General features: G+C 36.8%; 1 protein-coding gene across 46 annotated transcripts in view; it reads left to right on the top strand.

Annotated features, from left to right (window-relative positions):
- MLIP (muscular LMNA interacting protein) overlaps nt 1-13,636 on the top strand; it is a 269,496-nt gene that overhangs the window by 54,805 nt on the left and 201,055 nt on the right. For 6 of the 46 annotated variants that reach the window (XM_067005960.1, XM_067005967.1, XM_067005952.1 and 3 more), the window contains exon 2: nt 12,486-12,668. The exons of the other annotated variants lie outside the window; for them this stretch is intronic. In XM_067005960.1, the coding sequence (XP_066862061.1) occupies nt 12,582-12,668 (87 nt within the window). In that variant the 5' untranslated portion in view covers nt 12,486-12,581. The remainder of the gene's footprint in view (nt 1-12,485; nt 12,669-13,636) is intronic. 46 annotated transcript variants of the gene reach the window in all.

The following is a 13,636-nucleotide window of genomic DNA, read 5'->3' as shown; positions in this document are numbered from 1 at the left end:
TAAAATCATCAGCTCATTCCAATTCACTTTCTAGAATTAGATTTGATCACTTTTTCCAAGTTCAGGCTAAATTTTATTGTTCTCTTCTAAACAGTTCATCAGCAGTTTGAGATTCTCTTAGGTTGAAAGCCTAATTGCCCAAAGTGAGCTCTGTACTTTTAATATTCAAGTCACAAAGTTAAAGCTGTTCTGTACATAGCCTATACCTTGAACATTGTAGGCAGAGACTGAGAAAACCCAGGATGCCATGAAACCTAGACTATTTTCATTATAGTCATCAGGACTGGTTTAAGTAATAGGAATCAAACTTTATATAGTTTAGGCCAAACAAGTATTTTATTGACTCACACATCAAACCAAGGTTGCAAATCCAGATTCAGCTGAGATTGGGCTGCCCAGACCTCCAGAGATATTTGAAGCTGGGACTTATAGCAGCCGGGTTATTCCCTGGGCACCCATCTCTGATTGTTTCTTTGTCAGCTTCTTTCTTTCCCACCACAGACTGGGGTTGCCATGTGGCTGGACAGGTCACCAGTGGCACCTGAATTTTGTCTTAAAACCCTGCCATCCCTGTGGGAAATGGGCTTCAATGACCCATTCCCTAATTTTAAACATCCAGAAGAAAGTTCTTGTTGGCCCTGCTTAGGTCAGCTCTTAATACCAAACGTGGTCTAATGAAATAATGAATGGAACACTTTTTGTCAGAAGCAAACTTATACACTGTCAATTAATTTTTAACTTTGTTTCTCACAACAAATCTATGAGATCAGAATTATTACAACTTTTATTTGATACGTGGTATGCTCGAGGCTTCTGAAGAGTTAGGTGACTTGCCTAAATTCACCAGCTCATAAATCTCTACAGCCAGGATTTGAGCCCAGGATTTGCTTCAGAGTCTATCTTTTTACAGAGCTCCCATCATCCTCCCCTGACTATCTCTGTGATTAACCTCTTCTGGGTCAGTTGTGCATCTCCTAGTCCATTGTCAGATGGAGGGACCATGAGGGAACATGTCAACTCCCAGAATAGTTAAGGTGAAAGTGGTGGTTGGAAGTGGGCAAACATCCCAGAGAAGAGGACAATGTAACAGATGTTCCCTACATTCCTACTGTCACCTACGGATTTTGGTGATATTTGTTACCCCAGCCAGTGTTGATTGTCCTGACTAATACACGAACACATCTGATAGGTCACTTCACATTCAAAGTGTTCCAAGTGTCCTAAGAATCCTCCTTGTGCCTCAAGAGGTCACAGTTTCACTTAACTTTTTTTTTTCCTACAATTTTATTTATTTACTTATTAGAAAAAAGAGATATATTTGTTTCTTCTTGAGACAATTTCAACATCATTCAGTGAATGTTATCCTTTCCTTCTCAATTAAGTGGATTAATCTTTCTCACTGGGATGTTTACAGATAACAAATAGTACAAATATATTTACATATACATGTTCAAGGGGTACCTTTACAGTTGCTTGATGATGAAAATAACGCTCTTTATTTCAAAATTATTTAAAATACTCAACAATTTCAGAAAATATTCTTTAAAAAAAAGACTCAAATCAGCTATATTTTTATTTCAAGCATAATATGGACTGAACTACAAAGTGAGATTAAACTATATCTTGTTTCTCTTTGGTACCCTAGTGTTTCATCAATAAAATTCTTTGCAAAGTTGTGAAAAAATACTGGCAACATATGGAATGGTCAAGTTAAAAGTTTTGACTTACTCAACAGTCTTTATTTTTCTTTTTTTTTTTGCTAAGCACTTTTTATCTTTGTGCCAATGTGTCCACTATAGTTATTTATTTTCTTCCATATTTGTCCCTCTGTGCTCCCTTCAGAGGTAAACTGCACCAAATGATTGCTTTCACTCTTTAGTGTTAGGCGTTAAGGGGTGGACCCCTCCTGACACCCATACACAATGACTTGACCGTTTTCCTGAGACAGCCGTCCAACTCATCTCCTGACTCAGTCCCCCTGCCTCATCACTTTTGTTGTTTCTCCTTCAATTTTCTCAGCTACTTAGTATCATGCTGGGATTAGTTCAGCTTGATATAATGTCAGATTTTCCATTTCTTTCTTTACCACCTCCTCCATGGTTGATATCCTGGATAATGATAAACTGTTAAACTAGACTGCTTTACCAGAGATTCTCTACAGACATTTTGGTCATAGAGAGAGTAGGTACATTCAACTCATGATTTCCAAGCTGACAGTTTATGCAATATGCCTCTAGAACTGTGTTACTGCTTTTGCTCTTGGAAAAGGCAGGGCACGCCAAGTTTATTACATGCAAAATTTGCCTTCTAACCTTGGGGAACCCTTTCCAACTGCTATTATGGTATCCTGTAATCTTTTGCTGCCCTGATCAAAAAGAAAATAGACTCAGAAACAGATTCATAGATGTAGAGAACAGACTTGTGTTTGACAAGGTTGTGGGGAGGGATGGAGTGGGAGTTTGGGATTAGCAGATGCAAACTATTACATATAAAAGGGATGGACAACAAAGTCCTACTGTGTAGCACAGGCAACTATATTCAATGCCCTGGGATAAATAGTAATGGAAAAGAATATTAAAAAGGATGTATGTATATGTATAACTGAGTCATTTTGCTGTACAGCAGAAATTAATACAACTTTGTAAAACAAATACACTTCAATTAAAAATAAATGTAATAAATGAACTCATTATATAACCTTTTTTGAGCCACCTCTTTTCAGTAGGAGGAGACTGATGGTTCCCTTCTTAGCATATGGGTTTTACAGGCATGCTACGAAAGACATACCATAAAGAAAACCACTTATATTGAAATACAGATCTCAAACTATCTTTTTTTTTTGGCCTTGCCTCACAGCTTGTGGGATCTTAGTTCCTCAACCAGGGATTGAACCCTCGCCCCTGAAGTGAAAGTCCAGTCCTAACCACTGGACTGCCAGGGAATGTCCCAAAATGTTTTTTAAAAATTGTGATATAGTAATATGTGCTTCATTCATTAAATAACAAGATTTGGAGATAGGTCTAATAACTATTGTAATTTCAAAGTAGTGATCTGTGATATTTTGCTATACCTGCAATATTATATTGTAATGTGATATAGTTTAAAATATTGATGATTTCTTTAGGAATTAAAGTTACAGTGCTAATTCTACAGTGATTGATTACATTCATAATTGAAGGAAACATTAAATTTCACTTAGGGATTAATGCAAACAAAAAGTAATATATCCCACTGCTATAAATTGTAGGTGACTTAATGCATTACTTCTTTCCTAGGTATTTGCATTTTAAAATAAGACCTTCAGGGATAGAGAAATGGTTTATAAAACATAATAATGGAATTTCAGGCACTGTATGGTCCTTTTAAATGGGGGCGTATATATTTTGCTGTAATAGTGGTATATGTTTTAACAAACATGACAAAATCAAACATGTATAAATGCTTTCTCTATCAATCTTGTCACTTCCTTAAGCTATGATAACATTTGCAAACTATTTATAATATTAGAAACTTCATAGGGAAAAATTCTTCCTTAATTTTCTTTATAGACAGAATACTAATCTCCTTTGTCCATGGTATATCTTTCAATAGCATGTTGTTAGGAAAAGGCAAAAGTCATGATGAGGTAAACTGTTTAGGATTAAAAGATAATGGGTGTACATTTAAGGCAGTAAAAACAGTTTTTTATGTTTCATAAATTAGTTTTTAATTTAATCCTGAGAGAGATTTCAAACATCTTTTGAGGAATGGCAGAAACACTAAAGAAACATATGGACTCCCTAAGGTAACTTTCTTTGTAGATAACGTTCATATGGATATAAGTTTTAAAAAATCTGACCCCATGAGCCATGTGTTATAGTATGGGAGTAGAGAGACCCTCCTGTTGAACTTCAAATCCCATGATTTAGACATTCGTCTTTTCTGCTTCAGTGTGAAACTAGTTCTGGTTACTTAGACTCTGCACATTCCAAGTAAGATGATGCACTGCTGATGGTGGCATCCATTGGTTAATAATCATATTTTGGAGTTTCCCAGGATTCTGCTGTTTAAAGCATCCTATGATTTAATTTACATTGAAATGCCTCTGTGATACATTTTGAGTTTTATGGGGAGCAGAAACAAAGTCTTGTCTGAATCTGTCATCAAAAGTAATCTAGCTCTCCTCCCCTCTGTGAAAAGTTTGTGTAAATTAATCTAGTGATTGATTTCATTGTCTCTGCTTTCAAATGCCTGCGTAACAAACAGCCCCTGGATGCAAATAGACCCTTTTGAAGCGTTCCTCTTTTTCTCTGCCTCAGGGGCTGCTGTTGACTTTGTCAGCTTCTGGGGGGATTTTGCTGTAATATTATATTGTAATGTGATATAAAAATATGGATGATTTCTATAGGAATTAAAGTTACTGTGCTAATTCTACAGTGAGTGACTGATACATTTAAAATCTCTGGAGATTTTTGCCATCCCTCCCTCCACCTTGCTGCACATTGTCAGAGGTCCAATGGCAACAGTCATCACTCACTCCCTTCTCCCATCAGGGAGAACTCAGCCTCTGCCACCACTCCCCTGTGACTTTGTCCCATTTTCAAACTCTGTCCTCTTCCAGTGGGGTTGGCCTAGAAATGGGGGTAAAAGCCCTGGGGGAGCAGGATTGGGAGAGCCTTTTTACCTTTCTCATATACCTTGCCCACTTCCCTGTATCAGCTTTCAGCTTTCCATAGTTATTTCTGGAAGGACATTCCATTACAGTGCCTATTAAATTGCATGTTTAGTATGATAGTTCTAATTTTAGAAGTTAAATTGGCTTTGTGGATTGGACTGAGAATTTTAGTTCATTTTGCTATGTTCTTCTAGAAAACCAAAGCAGTTTGCAAGTAAACTTTTCATTTCTGTAAACTGAGAATTACTGTACAGTACTTTTCCTTTGGTTAGTCCTAAAGACATGTATTTTAACCAATTCTTGTAAACCAGAACACTGAGTTTATGGATACTAAAATAGTGGTTCTCAAAATTTTAGAATTTCCTAAAGGCTTGTTAAAATATAGGTTGCTAGGCTCCATCTCCAGAGTTCCTGATTTAGCAAATCTGAGGTAGGGCCTGGGAATCTGCATTTCTAAACAAATTCCCAAGTGATTCCTTGCTGCTGATCCAGAAGCAGACTTTGAGAAACACTGGTCTAGAGGACAGGCCACAGACCTAAAATTACTGTCAATCTTTATTATTCCTAATACAGTTTGAATCCCAAATTTTCACCATAGTGTGAATTTTAAATTCCTCTGGCAAAGTCACAACTAAATAGAGGTGCATCCAGGCTCACTTAGAACTTACATTTAATTGACAATGATCAGGTTTGCTATCCGATATTAACTTCATAATTTGTAATAAACATTTTTATAAGTTGACCATAAATCGGCTAGTATTCATGAATTCACATAAAAAAGTGTGTTCAACCAAACTAAGCTTCCTTTTTTTGTCATCAGTTTTCCTCCCAGCCATTTCTTTTGCTTTTGAGCCATACTTTCTTAAGTCATGTTTTTCAGGAGTTTTAAAAAAGAAATTCCACCAAGTTTGTTATCTTGGTAAAGTTATTATTATTATTTTTTTCGAGGCTCTATTGATGAACAGCTGCCAGTATGTGCCTGCTGCTATAGATGGGAAAAGGTAATTGATTTTATAGTGATTCTGAGTGCTCAGCTCTGGGACCTGCCTGCACTTTGCAGACCTGTGAATTGAATAGGGATAGGAGACTTCCATTGCTAATCACAGCAAGACTCCAAACTGTGTTTGGGAGGTGAATGGCCTGGGATTGCTTTTCTTTTCTGGAGGAAAGGAGAAATCAAAGCTATATATATGTATTTTTAAATTGAAGTATAGTTGATTTACAATGTTGTGTTCATTTCTGTTGTACATCACAGTGATTCAGTTATACATGTATGTACATTCTTGTCTATATTTTTTTCATTATGGTTTATCCCAAGATATTGAATATAGTTCCCTGTGCTATACAGTAGGACCTAAAGCCACATGATTTATTTCTGTTAGCTCTCATGATCTCACTTCCAAAAACAAACACCTTTTGATCATTGTGGAGCTGTCTTTGTTCAGTTGTCATCCTGAAAGATGAATAATTTTGATATACTGCGTTGAGGTTTGCCCTTAACTGAAAGATTGCAGGCTGTGAGGGATGAGAAACACTATATGGAAAACACCTGGTACACAGTAAACAGCTAATACATGGAAATTATTTTTATAGACAGAAATTCATAAATTTGCTCAAAAATTTCAAATTTTCTGACTTCTTCATTTGGAAAAGCACAGCTGCTGTATTCTTTTGAGAAAAAAAAATTTCCCAAGGCCCTGAATAATAATCAGAGAAATACCTGTGTACCTCTTACTGAAGTTTTATTCAACGTGATTTATGCTTATTTGTCCTCGTTTTTGTCTACTGTGTGGAGATGAATTTGTGATTGGTTTGTTGAATTTTAATAGTCACCTCAGACCTTTTACCAATTTGATCAAATTCTTATTTATTTATTGAAGTATAGTTGATTTACAATGTTGTGTTAATTTCTGCTATACAGCAAAGTGATTCAGTTATACATATATATATTCTTTTAAAATATTCTTCTCTATTATGATTTATCATAGGATATTGAATATAGTTTCCTGTGCTATAGAGTAGGACCTTGTTGTTTATGAGTAAATTCTTTAAAGCAACATTTAAGTATGTCATACTTATATATAGGATTTCTATCATGAGTCTGGTAAATGTTGAAAATCTCTACCACATTGCTTAGCACATACCATTTATCTGATAAATATTAATGATTTTTGTTAGTAACTGTATTATCAAAAGATTCCATGATACATGTTTCCATACTCTAAATGTTTTAAGATATGAAAGGGCTATTTTTTTCTGACCACTACTTATACAGGTCCATAGTCAGGATGCAAGTTAAGATATCACTTCAGTGATATCTCACAAAGAGCTGCTTCCTCTTTTTATTCCTGATGGCCTCCTGGTTTCCCAAGCCATTGAGGCTATCTTCCCAGTGACTCAGAGCCCAGCACCAAGGCTACTGCCTCCCTCTATCTAGAGCCTGCCTGGTGATGCCCGCAGGGGTCAGTCCACGAAGCCAACCCAAGACTTGCTTTTGTCACTTGTTTCACTAAAGTTAAAAGAGGGGGTTTGAATAAGTATATTTCATCATTACAGAACCATTTTTTATCTCCTTTTTTATGGTTGACAAATGATTCAAAGGGTGAGAAGATAATTTCTATCCCAGTTAAGAATACTTTTCAATAATGCGGTGAATGATTTCACTGGTTTTTAGCCTTCTAAAGCCTCCTGCTCTAGTGAGCATCAGATGATACATTTCTGACCTTCCTGGAGAAGCACTTACCTCCCTGCAATCACTCATCTTTTCCTGCCCCAATGAGTTTGGGATGAATGGATGTACTGGGGCAGATTAGGACGTAAAACCTAAGGCCCCTCACTGTAATCTCCATTGGCCTTCCCAAAGCAGCCCCCGCCAGCCAAATAATCATAAATCTAACTAAAAATCGTATGCTGACTGTGCAGTCAGAGGAAAGTGTGGATACTGTTTTCCTCTACCCAGTCCACACCTGGTTGATGTCTCTGGGCTTTGCCTGAACAAAGGCTACTGGACCATCTTTCTGGAGGAAAACATCTTTTGGGCACTGCCAGTAAGATTTAATTAAAATAAATGCAATGTAAGGCACACATATTCTGTATGAGGCGTGTCTGTGGCCAGTGTTTGGTGGAAACAGAGAGCAGCCTCATAGATGGTCTCTGGGTGGCTTTTCCCAAGCTTCAAAGAATAAATTTTGTATAGTGTCCTGGAGGCTCCACCAAGGTAGAAGCCTGAATACGGTTTCATCTAAAACCACCCTGCATGAAAAGTAATGCATCTCCTATATTCCCCAAATGAGTGTGTACGAACTGATCATGAGGACTGGTCATGATGCATTGGTCATCTATGTTTTCTTAAAAAACATCTATTCAGGTCCTCGACCCATTGTTTTTTTCTCTACCCATTTTTAATCAGTTTATTTTTCTGATATTAGTTGTATGAGTTCTTTATATATTTTGGATATCAACCCCTTTTTTTGGATATCAGAAAAAGATATTTGCAACTGTGTTCTCCCATTCAATTGCATTTTCTTTTTGTTGATGGTTTCCTTCAATGTGCAAAAGCTTTTGACTCTGATGTAATCCCATTTGTTTGTTTTGCTTTTGTTGCATTTGCCTGAGGAGACATGTCCAAGTTGACAGTGTTTTAGACTTTGTCTCTCTCCACTATGCAAAGCCTGAATTATCACAGCTGCTGTACTATTCTAACTATATCCAAATCACCTCCAGGGGAGCGATCTGTCCCCTTGACTAGTGGTAAATATTTATCTAGACCAGAGGTTGGTAAATCTTTTGTGTAAAGACCAGAGAGTCAATATTTTAGGCTTTATAGGCTGTAACTACTCAACCCTATGGTTGTAGCAGAAGACAATGTGTAAACAAACGAGTGTGGTCGTGTTCCAATAAAAGTTCTTTTTCCAAACTAGGTTGCAGGCCAGAATTGGTCTGTGGACCTTAGTTGCAGACCCCTGGTTTAGACCATTTCTGCTCAACCTATAAAAAGTAAACTATATTAATATATTCAATATTCAAAATAATTATTTGATGTGATCTTTCTTGAAAAACATACCAAACTCAACTTTTCCTTAAAAAATTAAAATGGGAAAGAAGCTTTAAAAACCACATGCTGTATAGAAGTCAGAGACTGTGTGTCTTATTAAGGTTGGGAAAAGGACTTCCATCTATGGACTGATGAAAAAGTGGGACCCATAGCAGCATCAGTTTAGAGCACCAGCTGACCTCGGCACAGCATTTATGAACTGCAAGCAAGCAAGCAAATGCTTTAAGAAACATATGGATAAAGCTCAATCAAGAGCGTTTATTGGGGCTTCCCTGGTGGCGCAGTGGTTGAGAGTCCGCCTGCCGATGCAGGGGACATGGGTTCGTGACCCGGTCCGGGAAGATCCCACATGCCGCAGAGCAGCTGGGCTCGTGAGCCATGGCTGCTGAGCCTGCGCGTACAGAGCCTGTGCTCCACAAGGGAGAGGCCACAACAGTGAGAGGTCCGCGTACTTAAAAAAAAAAGATCGTTTATGTTCCAAATACATGAGTTGGGACATATGTTTTTCTTGCCAGACATATAGTTGGATTATTTAAACTGTTACTGATGATTATAGACCATTTTTTCATTAATGAGAAAATAGCTTTAAATTCAGTTCAAAATCAACTGTTTTATGTATCTGGAATTCACTTTGCTGCAGTCCAGGTTGTTCTCCTTTTCACTCATCAGTTTAACAGAAAAATGGAATAGTGACCTGAATAGATTGTATGGCCACCTGACCTACTGTCATTTTGGCAGAAATATTTCAACTAGTTCCATTTACTGCTCCTGACACACAGCGGGTTCTTTGTTGTATCAAAGCTACTCCCTTTGAGACACCTACTGCTTCAGGCTTTCACAGATTAGGTTAACAGTGTTTGAAAATGGATATGTAATCAATTAATTTCACCCATTTCTCCCTTAAAAAATGTGCTCATAAAATACCACACAGAGAGTAGACAAAGTAGTTCTCTAGCTCTTGTTTGGGTCTTGGCATAAGTCATGGAAATAGTGTTGCCATTTTTAACAAATAGAAACACAGGAGGCCCAGTTAGAGGTGAATATCAGATAAATGACAGATCATTTTTTGCAGTTTAAGTATGTCGCTTGAACTATTTGGAACACACTTATACTAAAAACTATTCATTCTAAATATTTGTTGGGGCTTAATTATATTAAAAACCTATTTGGTGTTTACCTGAAATTCAAATTTAACTGCATACTGAAGCATATTCTAGTAAATGGAGCTTTTGCTGTCTACTATGTTTTATATTGGGTACTGCTAAAATTGAAAAATGCAAATGCTTCTAGTGGACAATTCTTTAAAAAAATTTTTAATTGAAGTATAGTTGATTTAAAATGTTGTGCTACTTTCTGGTGTATAGCAGAGTGATCTAGTTATATATATTCTTTTTCATATTCTTCTCCATTAAGGTTTATTACAGGATATTGAATATACTTCCCTGTGCTTTACAGTAGGACATTATTGTTTATCCATTCTATATATAGTAGTTTGCATCTGCTAATCCCAAACTCCCAGTCCATCCCTCCCTGCCTCAATGCCTTGGCAACTACAAGTCTGTTCTCTGTATCTGGGAATCTGTTTCTGTTTCCTACATAGGTTCATTTGTATTATATTTTAGATTCCACATATAAGTGAAATCATATGATATTTATCTTTCTCTTTCTGACTTACTTCATTTAGTATGATCATCTCTAGTTGTATCATGTTGCTGCAAATGGCATTATTTCATTCTTTTTTATGGCTGAGTAGTATTCCATTATATATCTGTACCACATCTTCTTTATCCATTCATCTCTGTTGATGAACATTTAGGTTGTTTTCATGTCCTAGCTATTGTAAATAGTGCTACAATGAACGTTGTGAAACATGACTCTTTCTGAATTACAGTTTTTTCTGGGTATATTCCCAGTGGTGGGATTGCTGGGTCATATGGTGGTTCTATTTTTAGGTATTTAAGGAACCTCCATACTGTTCTCCATAGTGGCTGTATCAATTTACATTGCCACCAACAGTACAAGAGGGTTCCCTTTTCTCACACCCTCTCCAGCATTTATTGTTTGTAGATTTTTTTGATGATGACCATTCTGACCTGTGTGAGGTGATACCTCACTGTAGTTTTGATTTGCATTTCTCTAATGATTAGTGACGTTGAGCATACTTTCATGTGTTTGTTGGCTATCTGTATATCTTCTTTGGAGAAATGTCTATGTAGGTCTTCTGCCCATTTTTGGATTGGGTTGTTTGTTTATTTGATATTTAGCTGCATGAGCTGCTTATCTATTTTGTAGATTAATACTTTGTCAGTTGCTTCATTTGCAAATATTTTCTCCCATTCTGAGGCTTGTCTTTTCATCTTGTTTATGGTTTCCTTTGCTGTGCAAACACTTTTAAGTTTCATTAGGTCCCATTTATTTTTGTTTTTATTTCCATTTCTCTAAGAGGTGGGTCAAAAAGAATCTTGCTGTGATTTATGTCATTGAGTGTTCTGCCTATGTTTTCCTCTCAGAGTTTTATAGTGTCTGACCTTACATTTAGGTCTTTAATCCATTTTGAGTTTATTTGTGTGTATAGTGTTAGGGAGTGTTCTTATTTCACATGTAGCTGTCCAGTTTTCCCAGCACCAGTTACTGAAGATCTGTCTTTTCTCCGTTGTATATTCTTGCCTCCTTTATCAAAGATAAGGTGACCATATGTGCATGAGTTTATCTCTAGGCTTTCTATCCTGTTCCATTGATCTATATTTCTGTTTTTGTGCCAGTACCATACTGTCTTGATTACTGTAGCTTTGTAGTATAGTCTGAAATCAGGGAGGGTGATTCCTCCAACTCCGTTTTTGTTTCTCAAGATTGCTTTGGCTATTCAGGGTTTTTTGTGTTTCCATACACATTGTGAAATTTTTTGTTCTACTTCTGTGAAAAATGCCATTGGTAATTTGATAGGGATTGCATTGAATCTGTAGATTGCTTTGGGTAGTATAGTCATTTTCACAATGCTGATTCTTCCAATCCAAGAACATGGTATATCTCTCCATCTGTTTGTATTATCTTTAATTTCTTTCATCAGTGTCTTATGGTTTTCTGCATACAGGTCTTTTGTCCCCTTAGGTAGGTTTATTCCTAGGTATTTTATTCTTTTTGTTGCAATGGTAAATGGGAGTTTTTCCTTAATTTCTCTTACAGATTTTTCATCATTAATATATAGGAGTGCAAGAGATTTCTGTTCATTAATTTTGTGTCTTGCTAGTTTACCAAATTCATTGATTAGCTCTAGTTTTCTGGTAGCATCTTTAGGATTCTCTCTATATAGCATCATGTCATCTGCAAAGAGTGACAGTTTTACTTCTTTTCCAATTTGGATTCCCTTTATTTCTTTTTCTTCTCTGATTGCTGTGGCTAAAACTTCTAATACTATGTTGAATAAGAGTGGCAAGAGTGGGCAACCTTGACTTGTTCCCGATCTTAGTGGAAATGGTTTCAGTTTTTCACCATTGAGGACGATGTTGGCTGTGGGTTTGTCATATATGGCCTTTATTATGTTGAGGTAAGTTCCTTCTATGCCTATTTTCTGGAGAGTTTTTATTGTAAATCGGTGTTGAATTTTGTTGAAAGCTTTTTCTACATCTATTGAGATGATCATATGGTTTTTATCCTTCAGTTTGTTAATATGGTGTATAACTTTGACTGATTTGCATATATTGAAGAATCCTGCATTCTTGGGATAAAACCCACTTGATCATGGTATATGATCCTTTTTTTTTTTTTTACGGTACGCAGGCCTCTCTCACTGTCGCAGCCTCTCCCATTGTGGAGCACAGCATCCAGACGTGCAGGCTCAGTGACCATGGCTTACGGGCCTAGGCGCTCTGCAGCATGTGGGATCTTCCTGGACGGGGGCATGAACCTGCGTCTCCTGCATCGGCAGGTGGACTCTCAACCACTGCACCACCAGGGGAACCCGTATGATCCTTTTAATGTGCTGTTGGATACTGTTTGCTAGTATTTTGTAGAGGATTATTGCATCTATGTTTATCCATGATATTGGCCTGTAGTTTTCTTTGTTTGTGACATCTTTGTCTGTTTTTGGTGTCAGGGTGATGGTGGCCTCGTAGAATGAGTTTAGAAGTGTTCGTCCCTCTATTATACTTTGGAAGAGTTTGAGAAGGATAAGTGTTAGCTCTTCTGTAAATGTTTGATAGAATTTGCCTGTGAATCCATCTGGTCCTGGGCTTTTGTTTGTTGGAAGATTTTTAATCACATTTTCAATTTCAGTGCTTGTGATTGGTCTGTTTATATTTTCTATTTCTTCTGGGTTCAGTCTTGGAAGGTAGTACTTTTCTAAGAATTTGTCCATTTCTTCAAGGTTGTTCATTTTATTGGCAGATAGTTCCTTGTAGTAATCTCTTATGATCCTTTGTATTTCTGCAGTGACAGTTGTTACTTCTTCTTTTTCATTTGTAATTCTGTTGATTTGAGTCTTCTCCCTTTTTTTCTTGATGCATCTGATTAATGGTTTATCAATTTTGTTTATCTTCTCAAAGAACCAGCTTTTAGTTTTATTGAAATTTGCTATTGTTTCTTTCATTTCTTTTCATTTATTTCTGATCTAATCTTTATGATTTCTTTCCTTCTGTTAACTTTTTAAAAAATAAATAAACAAACAAATAAATAAATAAATAAATAAATTTATTTTTGGCTGTGTTGCGTCTTCATTGCTGCATGCAGGCTTTTTCTAGTTGTGGCAAGCAGGGGCTACTCTTTGTTGTGGTGTGTGGGTTTCTCATCATGGTGGTTTCTCTTGTTGCGGAGCATGGGATCTAGGCAAGTGGCCTTCCATAGTTGTGCACGGGCTTAGTTGCTCCACAGAATTTGGGATCTTCCCACACCAGGGCTCGAACCCGTGTCTCCTGTATTGGCAGGCAGATTCT

Source organism: Kogia breviceps, chromosome 10, assembly GCF_026419965.1.
Source record: "Kogia breviceps isolate mKogBre1 chromosome 10, mKogBre1 haplotype 1, whole genome shotgun sequence".
Classification (NCBI taxonomy): domain Eukaryota; kingdom Metazoa; phylum Chordata; class Mammalia; order Artiodactyla; family Physeteridae; genus Kogia; species Kogia breviceps.
This window is presented reverse-complemented; position numbering and strand designations above follow the sequence as displayed.